Here is a 14159-nt window from a genome sequence, read left to right on the forward strand (position 1 = left end):
ACTGCGAAACCGCGGGCCCCAAACCTGCCTTTCGAGGCTTGCCCTTTCCTGCCTCAGGGCTAGGGAGGCAGTACCTCCCCCACACCTCAATCTTGGTAATACGAGGCCCAGAAACAGGCCCTTTCCGGTCCTCAGTTTCTCCAAAGTGTGTGGGGGGGCGCAACACTGGCCTAGCCTAGACGGTCTGTGAGTGTCCTCCGCCCTAACTCCCCCGACCTTAGACCAAGTGTAGCTACCTGCTTAGAGACCCTTGAACACCGCAATGGGGCGGGGCTAAGGGCGGAGTCAAAAAGGCGCCAACCACCCACAGGCTCCTCCCCCTCCTAAGTCCTGCCCGGGACAGCGTGGATCCTCGGTAGTCCCGGAGGCCTCTGCCGGAGTCCCAGCTCCCGGCCCCGGGGGGCCCCACCCAGGAGAGGCCCCGCCCTCGGCCAGCCTGGCAGGCCGCTGACCTAGTATGGACACAGCTCTGGGAAGAGAGGCGTGGAAGGTGACTCCCGAAAGGAGGCTGGAGAGTTTCGGGCCCCGCCCCCATGGGCTGCCCCCTCCTTCGCAAGGGACGCACCTGCTGGTGGAGGGGTCGGTAAGGCGTGGCGACTGCGCAGCTGCTGTGATGCCTGCCCGGAGCTAAAAATATTTCCCAACAGACAGGGGAGTAAGGAGGCTCCCAAGGAGAATCAATTTATTGGGGAGTGGTTGCAGTCGGTCAGACCCATAAATAGGAGGGGGCAGGGAGCCAGAGGCCAGGATGGGAGCAGTGCCCTTAGTCACGCCGGACACTAGGATCTTGATGCCGGCGAGGGGGGGTGAATAGGGGGGTTCCAGGAAAAGGCTGGGAGATCTAACTCCAGTACCACCCTCCAGATGAAGAACTGGGGTTGGTGCAAGGGATTGCAAACAAACTCAGGGGCCAGTCTGGGGTCTGGAGGCTCAGATGCTCTCGTCCGGGGCTGGCAGGCGCTTGCGTGAAGGCTCCACGCCCCAGATCTCCCGGGCGTACTGAGCAATGGTTCTGTCGCTGGAGAACTTGCCAGATGTGGCTATGTTCCGGATCACCATCCTCGTCCACTCTCTTGGGTTCTACAGGCCAAAAGAGAGCTCTGGTTCATCCTGCCAGTGGGTGCCCCAACGTCCACCATCGCCCAGCCGGGGCCACCAAAGCCTAGCCGACCCCTGGCCCAGGACGCCTCACCTTGTACAAGGCACTGACTTTCTCCTGGCATTTAATGTAGTCTTCATAATCTGCAAAGACTTTAAACCTAGAAAGGAATAGAGAGGCAGGAAGTTCCAGGAAGTCAAGGCCAAACCCATCCTGTCCCAGTGATCTTCTGGGGGCCAGGAGAATGGAGCTACTTCCAAAAGAGCCTAGCCCCCACTGCCCAGGACCCCTGCACAGCCTCTCCACATGGCGCACAAGCCGGGTTCAGCCTGGCAGCTCCTGCTGCACGTTCCCTGGACTGTCCGCTCACCGGTCATGGTGCATGAGCATGTTGACGATGTCCTTGAACAGGTCCGGCTGTTTGGGGGAGAAGAAGCCACTGCTCAGCTGCTCGATGATCTGCCGAAGCTCAGGAATGCGGTCATAGTACTCCTGGGCGTTGTATCTGGGTGGGGGTGGGGGGGAGAGCAGTCTGCACCCTGGAAAGGAGTTCCTGGCTCCTCCTCCAGGCCCAGCGGCTGCTGCTCTCCCTGGGGCTGCCACAGGCCTCTGGGGTCCTTCCCTGGAGGCCTCCCCCCTTCTCTGCTCAGCTTTTCATCCTGCAGAGCAGCAGAGCCAAGGCCCTAAACCAAGTACTCTTCCTCCCACACACACTACCTCTACTAACCTGTGTGTTTCATTCCTGAATGGCTGGTCTCCCTCTCCCAAGTCCACCTGCCTTCAGGCCCCAGGCACGTCCTCGGGAACCTCCTTAAACCCACTGTCCAGCTGAGCTCATCATCACCGGCCCCGCACCCGCTTGACTCCTGTGGGCCACTTTCTGAGGCAGCACGAGACCCCTCAGCCACCTGGGCTCAAAACCCTCCCCAAGGCCAGCCTCGTCTCTTTCCTTCCCTCCGCACGTCTGTCCAGCCACCCAGGCCAGGGAGTGGGTGCAGTGGGTCAGAAGCCATAAATACAAGGGGGCGGGGAGCCAGAGGACATCCCTAAGCCCCATCCCAGCACTGATACCGCCCTTCTCTTCTCAGGGGTTCCGGTGTCAGCCCCTCCATGCCCCCACCTGCACTTTGCCCGCCCCCCACATCCCTGCCACCCAGTGTCCACCTCACGGCCAAAACTGTCCATCGGGACTCTGCTTCTGAGCCTGTTGGGTCTTGCTCAAAACATGTCCTGTCTCCCTCCTGTCTCCCTCCTGTCCAAAGGACAGAGTCTGAACTTCCTAGTCAAGCCCAACAGGGGAATTTCCTTTCCATAGTTCACACCAGCCCTCAGAAGCAGTTGGTGGGAGTGTATACCGGTAGAAACTTTCTGGAAAGCCACTTCGCAACATGCACCAGGAGCCTTAAGAACTCGTACTTAAAAAAAAAAAAAACTCATACTCTCCTCTGATCATTATCTTAAGGAAATAAAGATGTGGACATTGGTATAAAAGGATGATCAACGCAGTGATATTTACAAGGATGAACAGCAGAAATCAACCTTAATATCCAACACTATAGAACCAGTTCAGTAAGTGATGGTACCTCCGTTACAATGGAGCCCTATGCGGACATTCAAAATATTTCACAAACTATTTAATGACATCAGGAGTCAAAATTATGTGATGACATCAAAATCGTACAGGCGTGGGTCCCAACGTTTTCAGATACCCCCACACATGTAAGTACGTAGAAAAAGAGCTGTGGCTTTAAAAATGGGTGACAAAATGATGAATGACAGTTATTTTATTCTTTGTAGTTTGTAGGTTTCCAATTCAGGAGCATGTCTTGCTTTTATGATATGGAAAAATATATTTTTGAAATAAATTTTAAGAAATGTAAAGCCAGGAAAATATCTGCTTCAAAGAATGGCATTTCTGACCACAAGCACTGCTCTATGTACTCTGCTCGTATTTCCCTTTTTGCCACCACTGCCAGGGAGCTCAGAATTGAAATTTACTTCCAGAAATTCTGGAAATAATATCATATCCTAGGATTGATATAATTTTCTTTGCCTTTGCCTTCAGTTCTGTGTGGCTCCTTTCTTTTCCTACATGATTAACCTCACGTAAGTTACCTCAAAAGTTCTCCAGAATCCTGAGGGCCAAAACCGAGACCTTGCGCAGACTGGGCCAGCCTTTCCAGGCATGCCCTCTGGCCCCCAAGCCCTACCCTCCAGTAGCCACACCTCGGTGCCTCCTGCCCACATACCATGAACTTTGGAGCCCTTCCCCCGCACACCATACCCTCTCTGGTCAAGCTTTTCCACGTCCTCCACCCGCATGCCGAAGATGAAGAAGTTCTCTTCTCCCGCTTCTTCTGCCATCTCCACATTGGCCCCATCCATGGTGCCGATAGTCAGAGCCCCATTGAGCATGAACTTCATGTTGCCCGTGCCTGAGGCCTCAGTGCCTGCCGTGGAGATCTGCTCGGACAGGTCAGCAGCTGGGATCACTGTGGGGCAACAGCAGGGGACGAGTTCAGCTCCAGGAATAGTCCCACCTCAGCCGGGGACTGTGGAGTTACCCAGATTCCGAGCACCTCCCCCACCCCAACCCTTCAGAAGTCACTGTCCAAGTCTCCCTCTTACCACCCGCCCCCTGTCACCGCTTGGAGATCCCCGCGCCCACCCTACTATGTGTGTGTGACTTGAAGGGCAAATCTGCCTGAAATTCCACCATGAGAGGGGGCCATCCTTGTGATTTGAGCCTTGTCCTCTCCAGATTCTTCCAAATGCCAGTAGGCTAGGAACAGGTGACCAATGTCTCTTCCTGGCACTGTACTCATCAGAGCCTCCTTCTGGTGGCACCCCACCTTTCTCTGCCAGCGAGACTCGGTAGTTCTCCAGGAAGATCACACGGAGGCGGTCTCCTACCACTGGGTCGTGGTTAACCACATCCCCAATGGCTGTGATGAGTTTGATGATCATCTTGGCCATGTGGTATCCAGGGGCAGCCTGTGGGGGCACAGTCAGGGCTCAGCCCCACAGCCCGGCCCCCTACCCCCTAGCCTGCAACCCAGCCAGGCCAACCTCAGCCTGGGTGTCAAAGGACCAGAGCTGCAGTCTGCGTCCTGGCTTCTCACCTTGCCTCCAATCATCACAGTTCGGGGCACGACAAACCTATTGGGATCCTGCTTGATGCCTGTGGAGAAAACAGAGGTCAGTGGGCCAGGTCGTCCTTCTGGGTGACACCTCCGGACAGCACCCATCCAGCCTGGGCCCTGGCTAGGACACAGTAGACCTGATTTGGGCAACCATTTGCTATGTGACCTCAGAGCCACCATTTTCCCCTCTCTGAACCTCAGTTTGCCCATCTATGAAATAGGGATAATCCCATGTCCCAAGAGGTGTCCCAAGGCCGAAAGAGAGACATGGATCAGGAAGGATGGGGTACACACAGAGGGGAGCCCCAAGAGACAGAAGGACACCCTGCCACTCACGGTTGTACAGGGTGATGATGTGGAGACAGTTGAGAAGCTGGCGTTTATATTCATGGATTCGCTTCACCTGGATGTCGAAGAGCGAGTTGGGGTTGATATGGACTTTGTATTCCTTCTCTAGGTACGCAGCAAACTTTAGCTTGTTTTCCTGAAGATAGGGAGGGGGACGAGCTCACCAACAGGCCTCAGCCTCAGGAAACCCCACAGTGTCGTTTCCTTTCCAGAAAGGTAGAGGATGGGAGGCTCACTAGCCACCCCTCTCCATGGCTGCCCCACAGCAGACATCACTAATCAATGTCAGCACTCTTCCAGGGCGATCAGATGATGCCTTCCTGCCATGGACTCCAGGCAACTTCTACCAGGAGCCTGAGATTGCAGGAGAGATGGGCTCCACTGGCCATTCCCGGAACCAGGCACGCAGCACCTCTGGCACGCTCCCTCCCACCCCAGCGTGAGCGTCCCAGGCGACCACCCTGCCTACCTGCTTCACTTTGGCTACATCCCGGATAAAGGCTTCATCATCCACAAAAGAGAGCAGTTTGCGCAGCTGGTCCAGGTCTGAGATATAGTCCTCCCCAATGCGCTGTGGGAGAGGGCAGTCAGGCCTCTGTCCCTGCCGCATCCACCTTCATCGAGGGGTCCCTTTCCAGGTCAATGGAGCCCTGTCCCCTGCAGATAGCCCCTCTTTCTAGAGCCTCCCAGCAGGGTCTTGGTGTGTGCACAGCCCTCTTCCCTCCGGACCTTGACCTCTGATGACTGACCCCACTTGACCCCAGGAGGTCTTCCTCCTGGCCTTGTCCTTAGATGGGCAATGACCTTAAGGCTCTGCTCACTGTCTCTGCCGCCTGCCGGTCTCACTTCAGATGGGACCTGCTGACGACCTTCTCCATTAGACTAGGAACTCCCACCTTGTCGACCACAGTCAGGCCTCCACTAGCCCACAGAGCAACTTCACACAAACAAAAAAATGGTCCCCCATCCCTCACCCCACCTGGGTGGCTCAGTGGGTTAAGCCTCTGCCTGCAGCTCAGGTTATGATCTCAGGGGACTGGGATTGAACCCCACATCGGGCTCTCTGCTTCCCCCTCTCTCTCTGCCTGCCTCTCTGCCTACTTCTGCCTACTTGTGATTTTTCTCTCTCTCTGTCAAATAAATAAATAATCTTTAAAAAAAGAAAAGAAAGAAAGAAAATGGTCCCCCTCCTCCAGGCACATGGCAGGTTTGGGGAACGCAGAGCAGGATAGATTTCAGCCCTTCCGGGGGTGGGGGAACCCCTACAGTGACTGGTCCATACACAACTGATCCCTGCAGTGACCGGTGTTGACCCCTCCTGGCCATACAGTGACCTCTCACCTCAGCAATGACCTCTGCCAGCCCAGGGTTACACAGAACTAGCCAGCGACGAGGGGTGATGCCGTTGGTCTTATTCTGGAACTTATGAGGCTCCAGCTCGTAGAAGTCCTTGAAGCTGCAGGATGGGGTTGGAGGGTCAGTACTGGTCCCTGTGGGAGGAAGGCCTCCTCCCTGAGGCCCTACTCTGGTTTCTTGCTGAGAGAGGCCATCTGGGGACAGAACTGTTCTGGACATCGGGGTCATGACCCTTCTAAAAAACCGTGCTACCTGTGCAAAGGGCCGGCCGGGGTCAGGTAGCAAGGGAGCCAAGCCTGTAAACCAAGGAGGTGGACCGGGGGCGGGACCAGTTGGGGGTGGGGCCAGTGGGAGGCGGGAATCTCACAGAGGGGCCAGAGGGAGGGGCGGGGACAGAGGGGCGGGGCCCGGGGGAGGAAGGGAGGTGTCTCACATGGTCTTCTTGAGGATCTCCGAGTGGATGCGAGCCACACCATTGACCGCGTGAGAACCGGCGATGCATAGGTGGGCCATGTTGATGCGCTTCACTGCGCCCTCCTCCACTAGCGACATGCGCCGCAGCCGGTCTACATCGCCTGGGAACGCAGCTGCCACCCGCTGTTCGGGAGAGCCCAGAGCTCAGGTACAGACATGGAACCCAGGTCCCCAGCCCAGTACCCCCAGAGCTCCGCCCACAGCCCTCCGCGCTAATGTCAGGATGCCTGAGGCAGCAGCCCTGCACAGCCCACCTCCCCAATGCCTCCCCTTCGATCCGCCCCCACCCGACTCCAAGCCTCCTCCCCTCACATTCAGGAAGCGCTGGTTGATCTCATAGATGATCTGGAGGTGGCGGGGCAGCAGCGTCTCAATGAGATGCACGGGCCAGCGCTCCAGGGCCTCCGGCAGCACAGTATGGTTGGTGTAGGCGCAGGTCCTGACCGTCACGTCCCAGGCCTGATGGGCAGGATTGGGGGAGTCAGGAACCCCAGGGCCTAACCACCATGGCTCTCCCCATACAGCATGCAGCCCGGAGCCTGGGTTCTAGGACACTCTCCCTCGAGGCCTCACACTGCTCTCTGTTTCGGGGGTCTGCACTCGCATTTTTCCACCTCCCAGACCAGGAAGGGAACCCTGGGACAGAGAGAGGGTCAGTCGCAGGGGAGGAGGGGTCCGAAAGCCTACCTTGTCCCAGTCCAGCCGCTCCAGGTCCACCAGGATCCTCATCAGCTCAGGGATGGCCAAGGAGGGGTGGGTGTCATTCAGCTGGATGGCCACCTGTGGCGAGGGGGCCTGGGGGTCAGTCTGGGAACCAAACCTTGGCTATGATCCCTGTGCTTTGTCCCCTCAGCGCACCCCTCTAAGGGCCCCCATGGCCCCAGGGCTGAGCTGGGGGTAGAAGCCCTCAGAGGGGCAGCTGTGGGCAGGAGGAGAGGGACAGTCCTCAGGTTATGTGCCCATGGATTGAGGATCCTGGGCAGGGCACCCTCAGCCTCTACTGCCTCACCTACAAAGTGAGTGGGGCAGGCCGAGACTGGAGGGGAGAGGTGGCGTCGCACACTTCATGGGAGGTGTAGAGAGGGACCCTCCCCGGCCCCTGGCACCTTGTCTGGAAAGGCATCGAAGCTCGTGCGCACAGGGTCGCGGCACCCGAACTTGGAGGACTTGAAGCGGCGGATGATGTCCTGGAGGGTGGCGGCCACGACAAAGTACTCCTGCTTCAGACGCAGCTCCTTCCCCTCAAAGAACTGGGGAGAGTTCAAGGCAAGGCTAAGCAAGTTGAGGTGATGGTTGGGGGGCCATGCTGCTAATGCTGCGGTGGGCGTGGCCAGGAGGCTCCTGCCCTCCCCGAGACCCATGAGCCGTGAACAGCCGCACCTCCGGCGCCCAGGGGTCTTTCACCCACCAAGAAGTGGTGAGGAGGACGGTGTTAGGAGGAGGGGCCACACAAGGACCGAGCGCACTGTCAGCGCCTTCGCTGGTCAAGAGCGGCCCCTCCAAAGTGCCCTGCCTAACTCGCTGTCCCCAGGACTTAGGTGTCCTCTTAAAGAACTCGGCGAGGTAGGGGAGGGGAACAGGACACACAGGTCCCAGGGTGCAGGGCACATGGCTTGCTCAGTCAGAAAAGCACATGACTCTCCATCTCTGGGTCGCGAGTTCAAGCCCCACATTGGGTGTAAACAAACTTAAAATATAAACTTAAAATAAAATAAACAAACTTAAAAACCAAAAAATATGTCCTGGGTGTGACTAGGGCTCCCAGAGACGGTCCCTCCCGGTCTTCGCCCTCTCCCAGGCCCTCAGGCTTCCTGTCGCAGCCCAGGAGGTGACATACGTTGTCATTCGGGTACAGGACACGCGAGATGTTCTCAGCAAGGTTTCGGTCCAGCACTGCTTGGATGTAGCCACCGACGTTGACTAAGGGGTAACAGTGGGGACAGCGTCAGGCTGGGGCTGAGTGGGGGCCGGGGTTGGTGGGGGGGGGGCTGCTGGCAGCTGGGGCTGGACTCACAGTCCTTGAGGTTGAAGTCATTGGGGGCCTTGGCCGACCACAGGCGCATGGTGTTGACGATGTTGTTGCGATAGCCGGGCACCGGAGTGTCGTAGGGCATGGCCAGCACCACCTGCAGGGGTGTTGGGCTTGGTTTCAGGAGCTGGGCCTCGGCCACGCGACTCGTGGGGCTCTGAGAGCTGGAGTTCCAGTCTTTGTCCCTGTGCTCTGCCAACTCCTAACCCCGGGTTCTCGTGCCAGCTCGGGGTGACCGTGAACAAGCCTCTGAACCTCTCTGGATGTCATCCGTAGAGGACGCCCCCCAGGACCTCCCCATACCCGCCCATCCCATCTTGCCTGACTGCTTGTGAGGGTTACAGGGGGCAGTGAGGAGCCCAGATTCCAGAGGTGGGCTCTGTTGGGGGCCACCCCGAAGGGATTGGGGATGAGTTGGCCCGTCTGGCCTGAGCGCAACCTAGAGGATGCCCCCGGGCTCATGAGAAGGCTGGAGGAGCCTGGGACCCGGCTGAAGGGGACACAGATGTCAAGTCCATCCCAAGGGCTTATGCCTGGTTGACCACAGGGCTAATCGGCAGTGACTAAGGCCGGCCCCACCTCCCGTGATGAGCCAACGTCAGTAATTGCTGCCAATGGCTCCTGCTACCACAGGGCGGGGGGCACATCACATCCCCCAGGGGTGGCACCCCTTCTCCCCAGCACTAAGTCACTGAGCCCCTGATTGGAGCGGAAGCTGCAGCTCAGAGAGGGAAGGGACTGACCCAAGAGCACAGAGCTAGGCAGGCTGCCGGAGCCCCCGCTGAACCGTATCAGTGGAACTGGTGCCCGAGTCTGAAGCCCAGAGGTTTCTGTGCAGCCATCAGGACCTGCAGCCACCGCGAGAGAACTGACAGGCCTGGGATTCAGACACCTGGTTTGGCTCTGGTCTCCCTCTAACCTGGGTGACCTTGAACAAGTCAATTCCTCTCTCAGGGTTTTCATTTTCACCCTGTTCCCTTCTCTGGGCTGTTGCTTTGCTCCCCATCAAGCTACCAGGTTTAAGGTGCTGAGGAGTCAAGACACTGTGATTACCCTTGGATGAGTCTTGTGGGGTAGAAAGGAGCTGGGTCAGGGGAAGGGTCCTGGTGGAGCAGAGTGGTCTCTGTCCTCCTCCTGGGCTCTGTGCTTGGCCTGGCCCCTCTGTGATCCTGTCTCACGCCTCTCCTGGCTCCAGCTATGTGACCTCGAGTAAGTCACTTAACCTCTCTGAGCCTCAGTGTCCTCCACACTAAATAGCACTGGGCCCAGGAGCCTCCAGGCTCCTGCCCTGTATCTCCTCGACTTCTTCCAGAGCCGCCTCCTCCCCACTTTCTTCTCACTGGGGGCTCCCCCCACTCCCTCACCTGTGTGTCCACCCACTTGGCCCCCTGGCTGGTGTGCTCCACTCGGCCATAGAAGTGCACCGGCAGCGTGAATTCAGGTCGGGCCTTCTCCCAGGGGTTTCCATAGCGAAGCCAGTCATCAGCCTCCTCCATCTGAGCCCAAGGCAGGTTGGGGAGAAAGGGAGGCAGCGTCAGACCCAGGCTCAGACCCAGACTCACATCACAGGGGATAGTGGATAGGGCAGGAGCCAGGCCCTGGTGTGCCCTCTCTAAAGTGTAAATTAAGGGCCCTGGAGTGGGTCCCTGGACTGGTGGGGTAACCGATGGGACGCAGCATGTGTATGGGAGTCTGACATGTCCACAGGCATGGACCACCCGTTCCAAGAGTGACCAGCAGGTTTTGGGGCAAGGGGGTGCCAGGGAGAAGGTATAGGATGCTTTCTGTCAAAGCCGAGTTTGGTTCTGGATCTCTCTGGAGGTGGATGACCCAGTGGGAGTCCTCTCCATCATGTCTGGGTCCCCACAAGGCCAGGGCCCAAGGCTGCTCACCTGCCAGCCCCCGCAGATCTTCTGGTTAAAAATCCCAAACTCATAGCGGATCCCATAGCCGTAGGCAGCCAGGCCCAGCGTTGCCATGGAGTCCAGAAAGCAGGCTAGGGGTTTGTAGGGAGGTGGGTGTCAGGGACCTGGCAGAAAGCAGCTCTTCTGTCCACCCCTCCCCGGCCACCCTGCCCACTTGCTTACCGGCCAGCCGGCCCAGGCCCCCGTTGCCCAGCCCCGCGTCCTCCTCAATCTCCTCCAGCTCCTCCATGTCCAGGCCCAGCTGGAGGGGGGAGGGTGTGGCAGTGGTCAAGGCCAAGGGCCAGCAGGTGAATCCCCCAATTCCTCAGCTTGCCCCACTCCCAGCCCCCTCCACACCTGATAGGTGGCCTCATCACAGGCGTTCTCCAAGGCCAGGTTCACCATGGTGTTTTGTAGTGTCCGTCCCATGTAGAACTCTAGAGACAGGTAGTAGATCCTCTGCCCGGAGAGACAGGTGCGGGGAAGGATCAGGGCAGCCCAGCGGCATTTGCCCAGGCCTCTCACCCCTGAAGTCCCCTCCTCAGGCCCAGCATGTGCCAGCCCTGTCTCCACTTATTTTCTTTTCATTACAGGCTTCCAAACCCATCAGGAAAGTTCCGGTCTAGCATTTCCTCTGACTTGGGACACTTCGCTTTTCTTCTCTGAGCTTCAGTCTCCTGCCCCGGAAAATGGGGCTGCCCTAGCTACCTCGGTGACTGAGGTGCGTAGAAGAGGTGAGAACCCCCACTGGCGCACACAAGCCTCCCCTTGACCCCCAGGGGAGTCAGGATGCAGAGAAGCCCCTCCAAGTCCTCCGCCAGAGGGGAAGGCCAAGATGCAGAGAAACCAGTCATTTGCTCAAGGTCACTGTGACTCACTCATGGCTAGAGTGGGCCACCTCCTGTCCTTGAGGTTCCCCCGTTCCCCTTGATCCTCGAGCCTCGGCCCCAAGAAGAGGACAGAGGATGCTGAGGGTGCCTGGCCTCTTGGTTTCCTAGGTCCCCTCCCTGGCCCACTCGCCTGGCCCTCCTCCTCCCCTGCCCAGGAGTGTCGGGTTGCTGACATTTACCATGACCCCAGCAGACACTTGATCTCACTACCCCAGCTGTCCGCAGTGGCGCACCAGCCCCACCGGTGGCACAGGGACACCACTCTCAAATTTAACGACCTGGCCTTCCACTCCAGGTCCAACCCAGGCCGCAGGGATCTTCCCGACCACCAGAAGCCCCTCCGCTCTCTGATCTGATCTGGCTCAGCCTGATCTGAGCTCCCCAAACTTGTCTCCGCCACCCCCCACCCAGGTTTCTTGGCCCGGGGTTGTCCCAGCCCCAGCTCCCCTTGGCACTCCTGCGCCTCCAACGTCAGCAACCTGGAAGGCCCCTTTATTTCACCGCAAAAACCCCTGACCCCACAGAGAGCCGCTGCTTTGCCAAGATCCCTGGGCTCCTCCCACAGCCCATTCCCCACCCCCAGGCGCCCCAAGCAGCACCTTGGGGTCCTTCTCGTAGTAGTGCTGCTGCGTGCGGATCCAGCGGCCCACGAGGTGGTCGCGCACGGTGTGGGCCAGCGCGAAGTAGTAGTCTCTGGGGGTGGCCACATTACGGTCCTTCACGAGTGTGAAATGCAGGTGCCGGTTGAAGTTCTTCTTGAGCTCGGTGACATTCTCCACGCCGGCCAGGCCGCGCACACTGATTTGCTTCCTCCTGTCCTGGTCCGACAGGGGCCGGGACATGGCTGCGGGAGGGCGGGCCGGACTGACGGTGGGGGGGGCGGGGGGGTGGACAAGCGGCCTCTGCCGTGCCTCCAGCCAGGGGGTGTGGAGATCCCCCGGCTGCCTGGGGTTTTATAAGCCTGGCTCCCCGGAGGCCCGCCCCGCCTCCCCCTGCGATGGGAGGGTCTTGGCCTGGCTGCTCGGGGAGCTATTTTGGGGGCGAGGGAGGGAGAAGGGAAAGGGGCCAGGAGAGCGGGCAGCCTGGCTCATTCACAGCCCTGTGCTGACCCACTTCCTGCAGGCCTCGCACGCTGGGGTCCGCTGCCCCCGCCTCTGCCTCTTGTGGGGTCAGAGACTGGGTACAGCTGCCTGTCACCCCTGAGAGGCCTGAGGCTTCTCTGGAGCTCGGGGACTGTGCCTTTAACCAGGAGGCTAAAGGGTCCTTTCCTTGGGTTGTGGAGGAAGAGTGAAGCCAGGTTTCGGCCTCTTCGGGGCTCCAGGAGAAGCCAAGGAGGGCTGTGGGGGGGACAGGCAGCAGGAGGCGAAGCCATCCTCAGAGCAGCCTGGCTGCTGTTTTAGACATTTGTCCAAAGCCGGCCAGTTCCAATCCAGAAGACCTCTGGCCAAGCTTCCATGGTGGCCCTCCCCAGGGAAGGGGGGAGGCCTGCGGAGAGGTCCTATGCGGTGGCACTGGGGACCACGACACCCCCATGTAGGCTTAAGGGCCAGGGGCTGAGGGTCAGCTGAACAGAAGAGGAGTAGCCAGCAAATGACACTGGGTGCCTGAGAGAAGGGGGACCAGGACACTGGGTTCCGGGGGGTGGTATGGAAGAGGTCGCCTGGGACAAGGCTCCTGCTCCCCTCACCCCCACCGAAGTCGAGCCTCCCAGAGTTGCCCCTGTTGCTGTCCTTCAAGGAGCTCTGTAGTGACCTTCTGAGAAGGCTGACAGTCAGATTACAGGCCAGTTTTGGCTAGGGGCTGCCAGCCTAGAGCAGGGGCCTCTGGGAACTGTAGTCCTGGGCCTGCGGTGGCAGAATACACAAGCATCCTCCACCAACTCCTGAAAACGGCCAGTGGTATGAGGTCTCCCTGTGATGCAGCTGCCGGGTCACTGGAGACCTCCCTCCCACTCGGGGCCACATATGGGTCAGGATTCACAGCTGTGACCTCACCTGTAAAATGGGAGCCTCTGCACCTGGGACTTGACCACCACCACCCACTCATCTTCATGGCAGGGCAGGTATGGGACTGTCCCCAGTCCACTGCTTATGCCCCAGCCCCAGCACTGATTTGCTGTGTGACCTCAAGCAGGTTGCTTTACTTTTCTGGGCTGCGAATGCCTTCATCCAATTTATACTCTCAAATGAGAATATAAATTCCTGCCTCCTCCAGCGGCTGCCTCCTACTCTTGTGGAGGCGACTGGTTCCTGCTTTGTTCTTTGAGCAAAAGGGGCCCAGGGCTTTGTGCTATTTCAGAGGATGCCTGGGCCTCGCTGGGCAGTGGGCTGGTGGAGAGGAACTGGGTGTTCTGGTCTGAGGACCAAGGAAGCAGGTCAGAGGCCTAGACAGCTGTAGGGTGCTACCGAGAGCCTGGTTTCGGGGGAAGGCCGAGCTGTCTTGGGAGGACATTCTGAGCCACAGCAGACCCAGCCCTGGAGGGACAGTCTTAGTGGGGGGGCACTGCCCTCCCCTGCCCCCAGATGACATTACGGTGTTCATCTCCCATAGCTGCCATGCTTCAAAGTGAGAAAAAAGAGAAGGAAAACACCCAAGTGTGCCTACACAGATGTAGTGGGAATATAGAATACTTGAAATTTCTCAGTATTTTCCAGTTTCTCCTTTTGGTCTTTTGTACGTTCTATTTCAGTAGTGTCTGGTGGCTCCCTTGTCTCTCCCGAGCTCCCGTCCTCAGGGCTCCCCGCCAGGGCTGTGCCTCTGCAGGGTCACCCACCCTCGGAGAAGCTGGTCTCTGGACTTGGCTAGCATCTGGGGCTGCTGGGCCTGGACCTGCTCTCAAGAGGCTGCTCTGAGCCAGGCTGAGTCTCCTTAGTGCAGTGCTCCCTGGGGCCTGCTACCTGTGCTCTCGCTCCACAC

At 58.6% G+C, this 14159-nt stretch overlaps 1 protein-coding gene across 1 annotated transcript; it reads right to left on the bottom strand.

The window, feature by feature from the left end:
* Positions 1-656: 656 nt before the first annotated feature.
* Positions 657-12183, bottom strand: PYGM (glycogen phosphorylase, muscle associated). The gene is made up of 20 exons (XM_059146307.1): positions 11843-12183; positions 10711-10812; positions 10537-10615; positions 10342-10445; positions 9814-9945; positions 8435-8546; positions 8258-8340; positions 7527-7670; positions 7108-7200; positions 6733-6879; positions 6380-6543; positions 5932-6046; positions 5060-5161; positions 4579-4726; positions 4222-4280; positions 3952-4093; positions 3384-3591; positions 1470-1604; positions 1193-1259; positions 657-1080 (listed from the first exon to the last, which is right to left on the bottom strand). The coding sequence occupies exons 1-20, from the start codon at positions 12083-12085 to the stop codon at positions 931-933; spliced, it is 2529 nt and encodes an 842-aa protein (XP_059002290.1). The 5' UTR covers positions 12086-12183; the 3' UTR covers positions 657-930.
* Between the last annotated feature and the right edge of the window lie 1976 nt (positions 12184-14159).

Source organism: Mustela lutreola, chromosome 1 (assembly GCF_030435805.1).
Source record: "Mustela lutreola isolate mMusLut2 chromosome 1, mMusLut2.pri, whole genome shotgun sequence".
Taxonomy (NCBI): Eukaryota; Metazoa; Chordata; class Mammalia; order Carnivora; family Mustelidae; genus Mustela; species Mustela lutreola.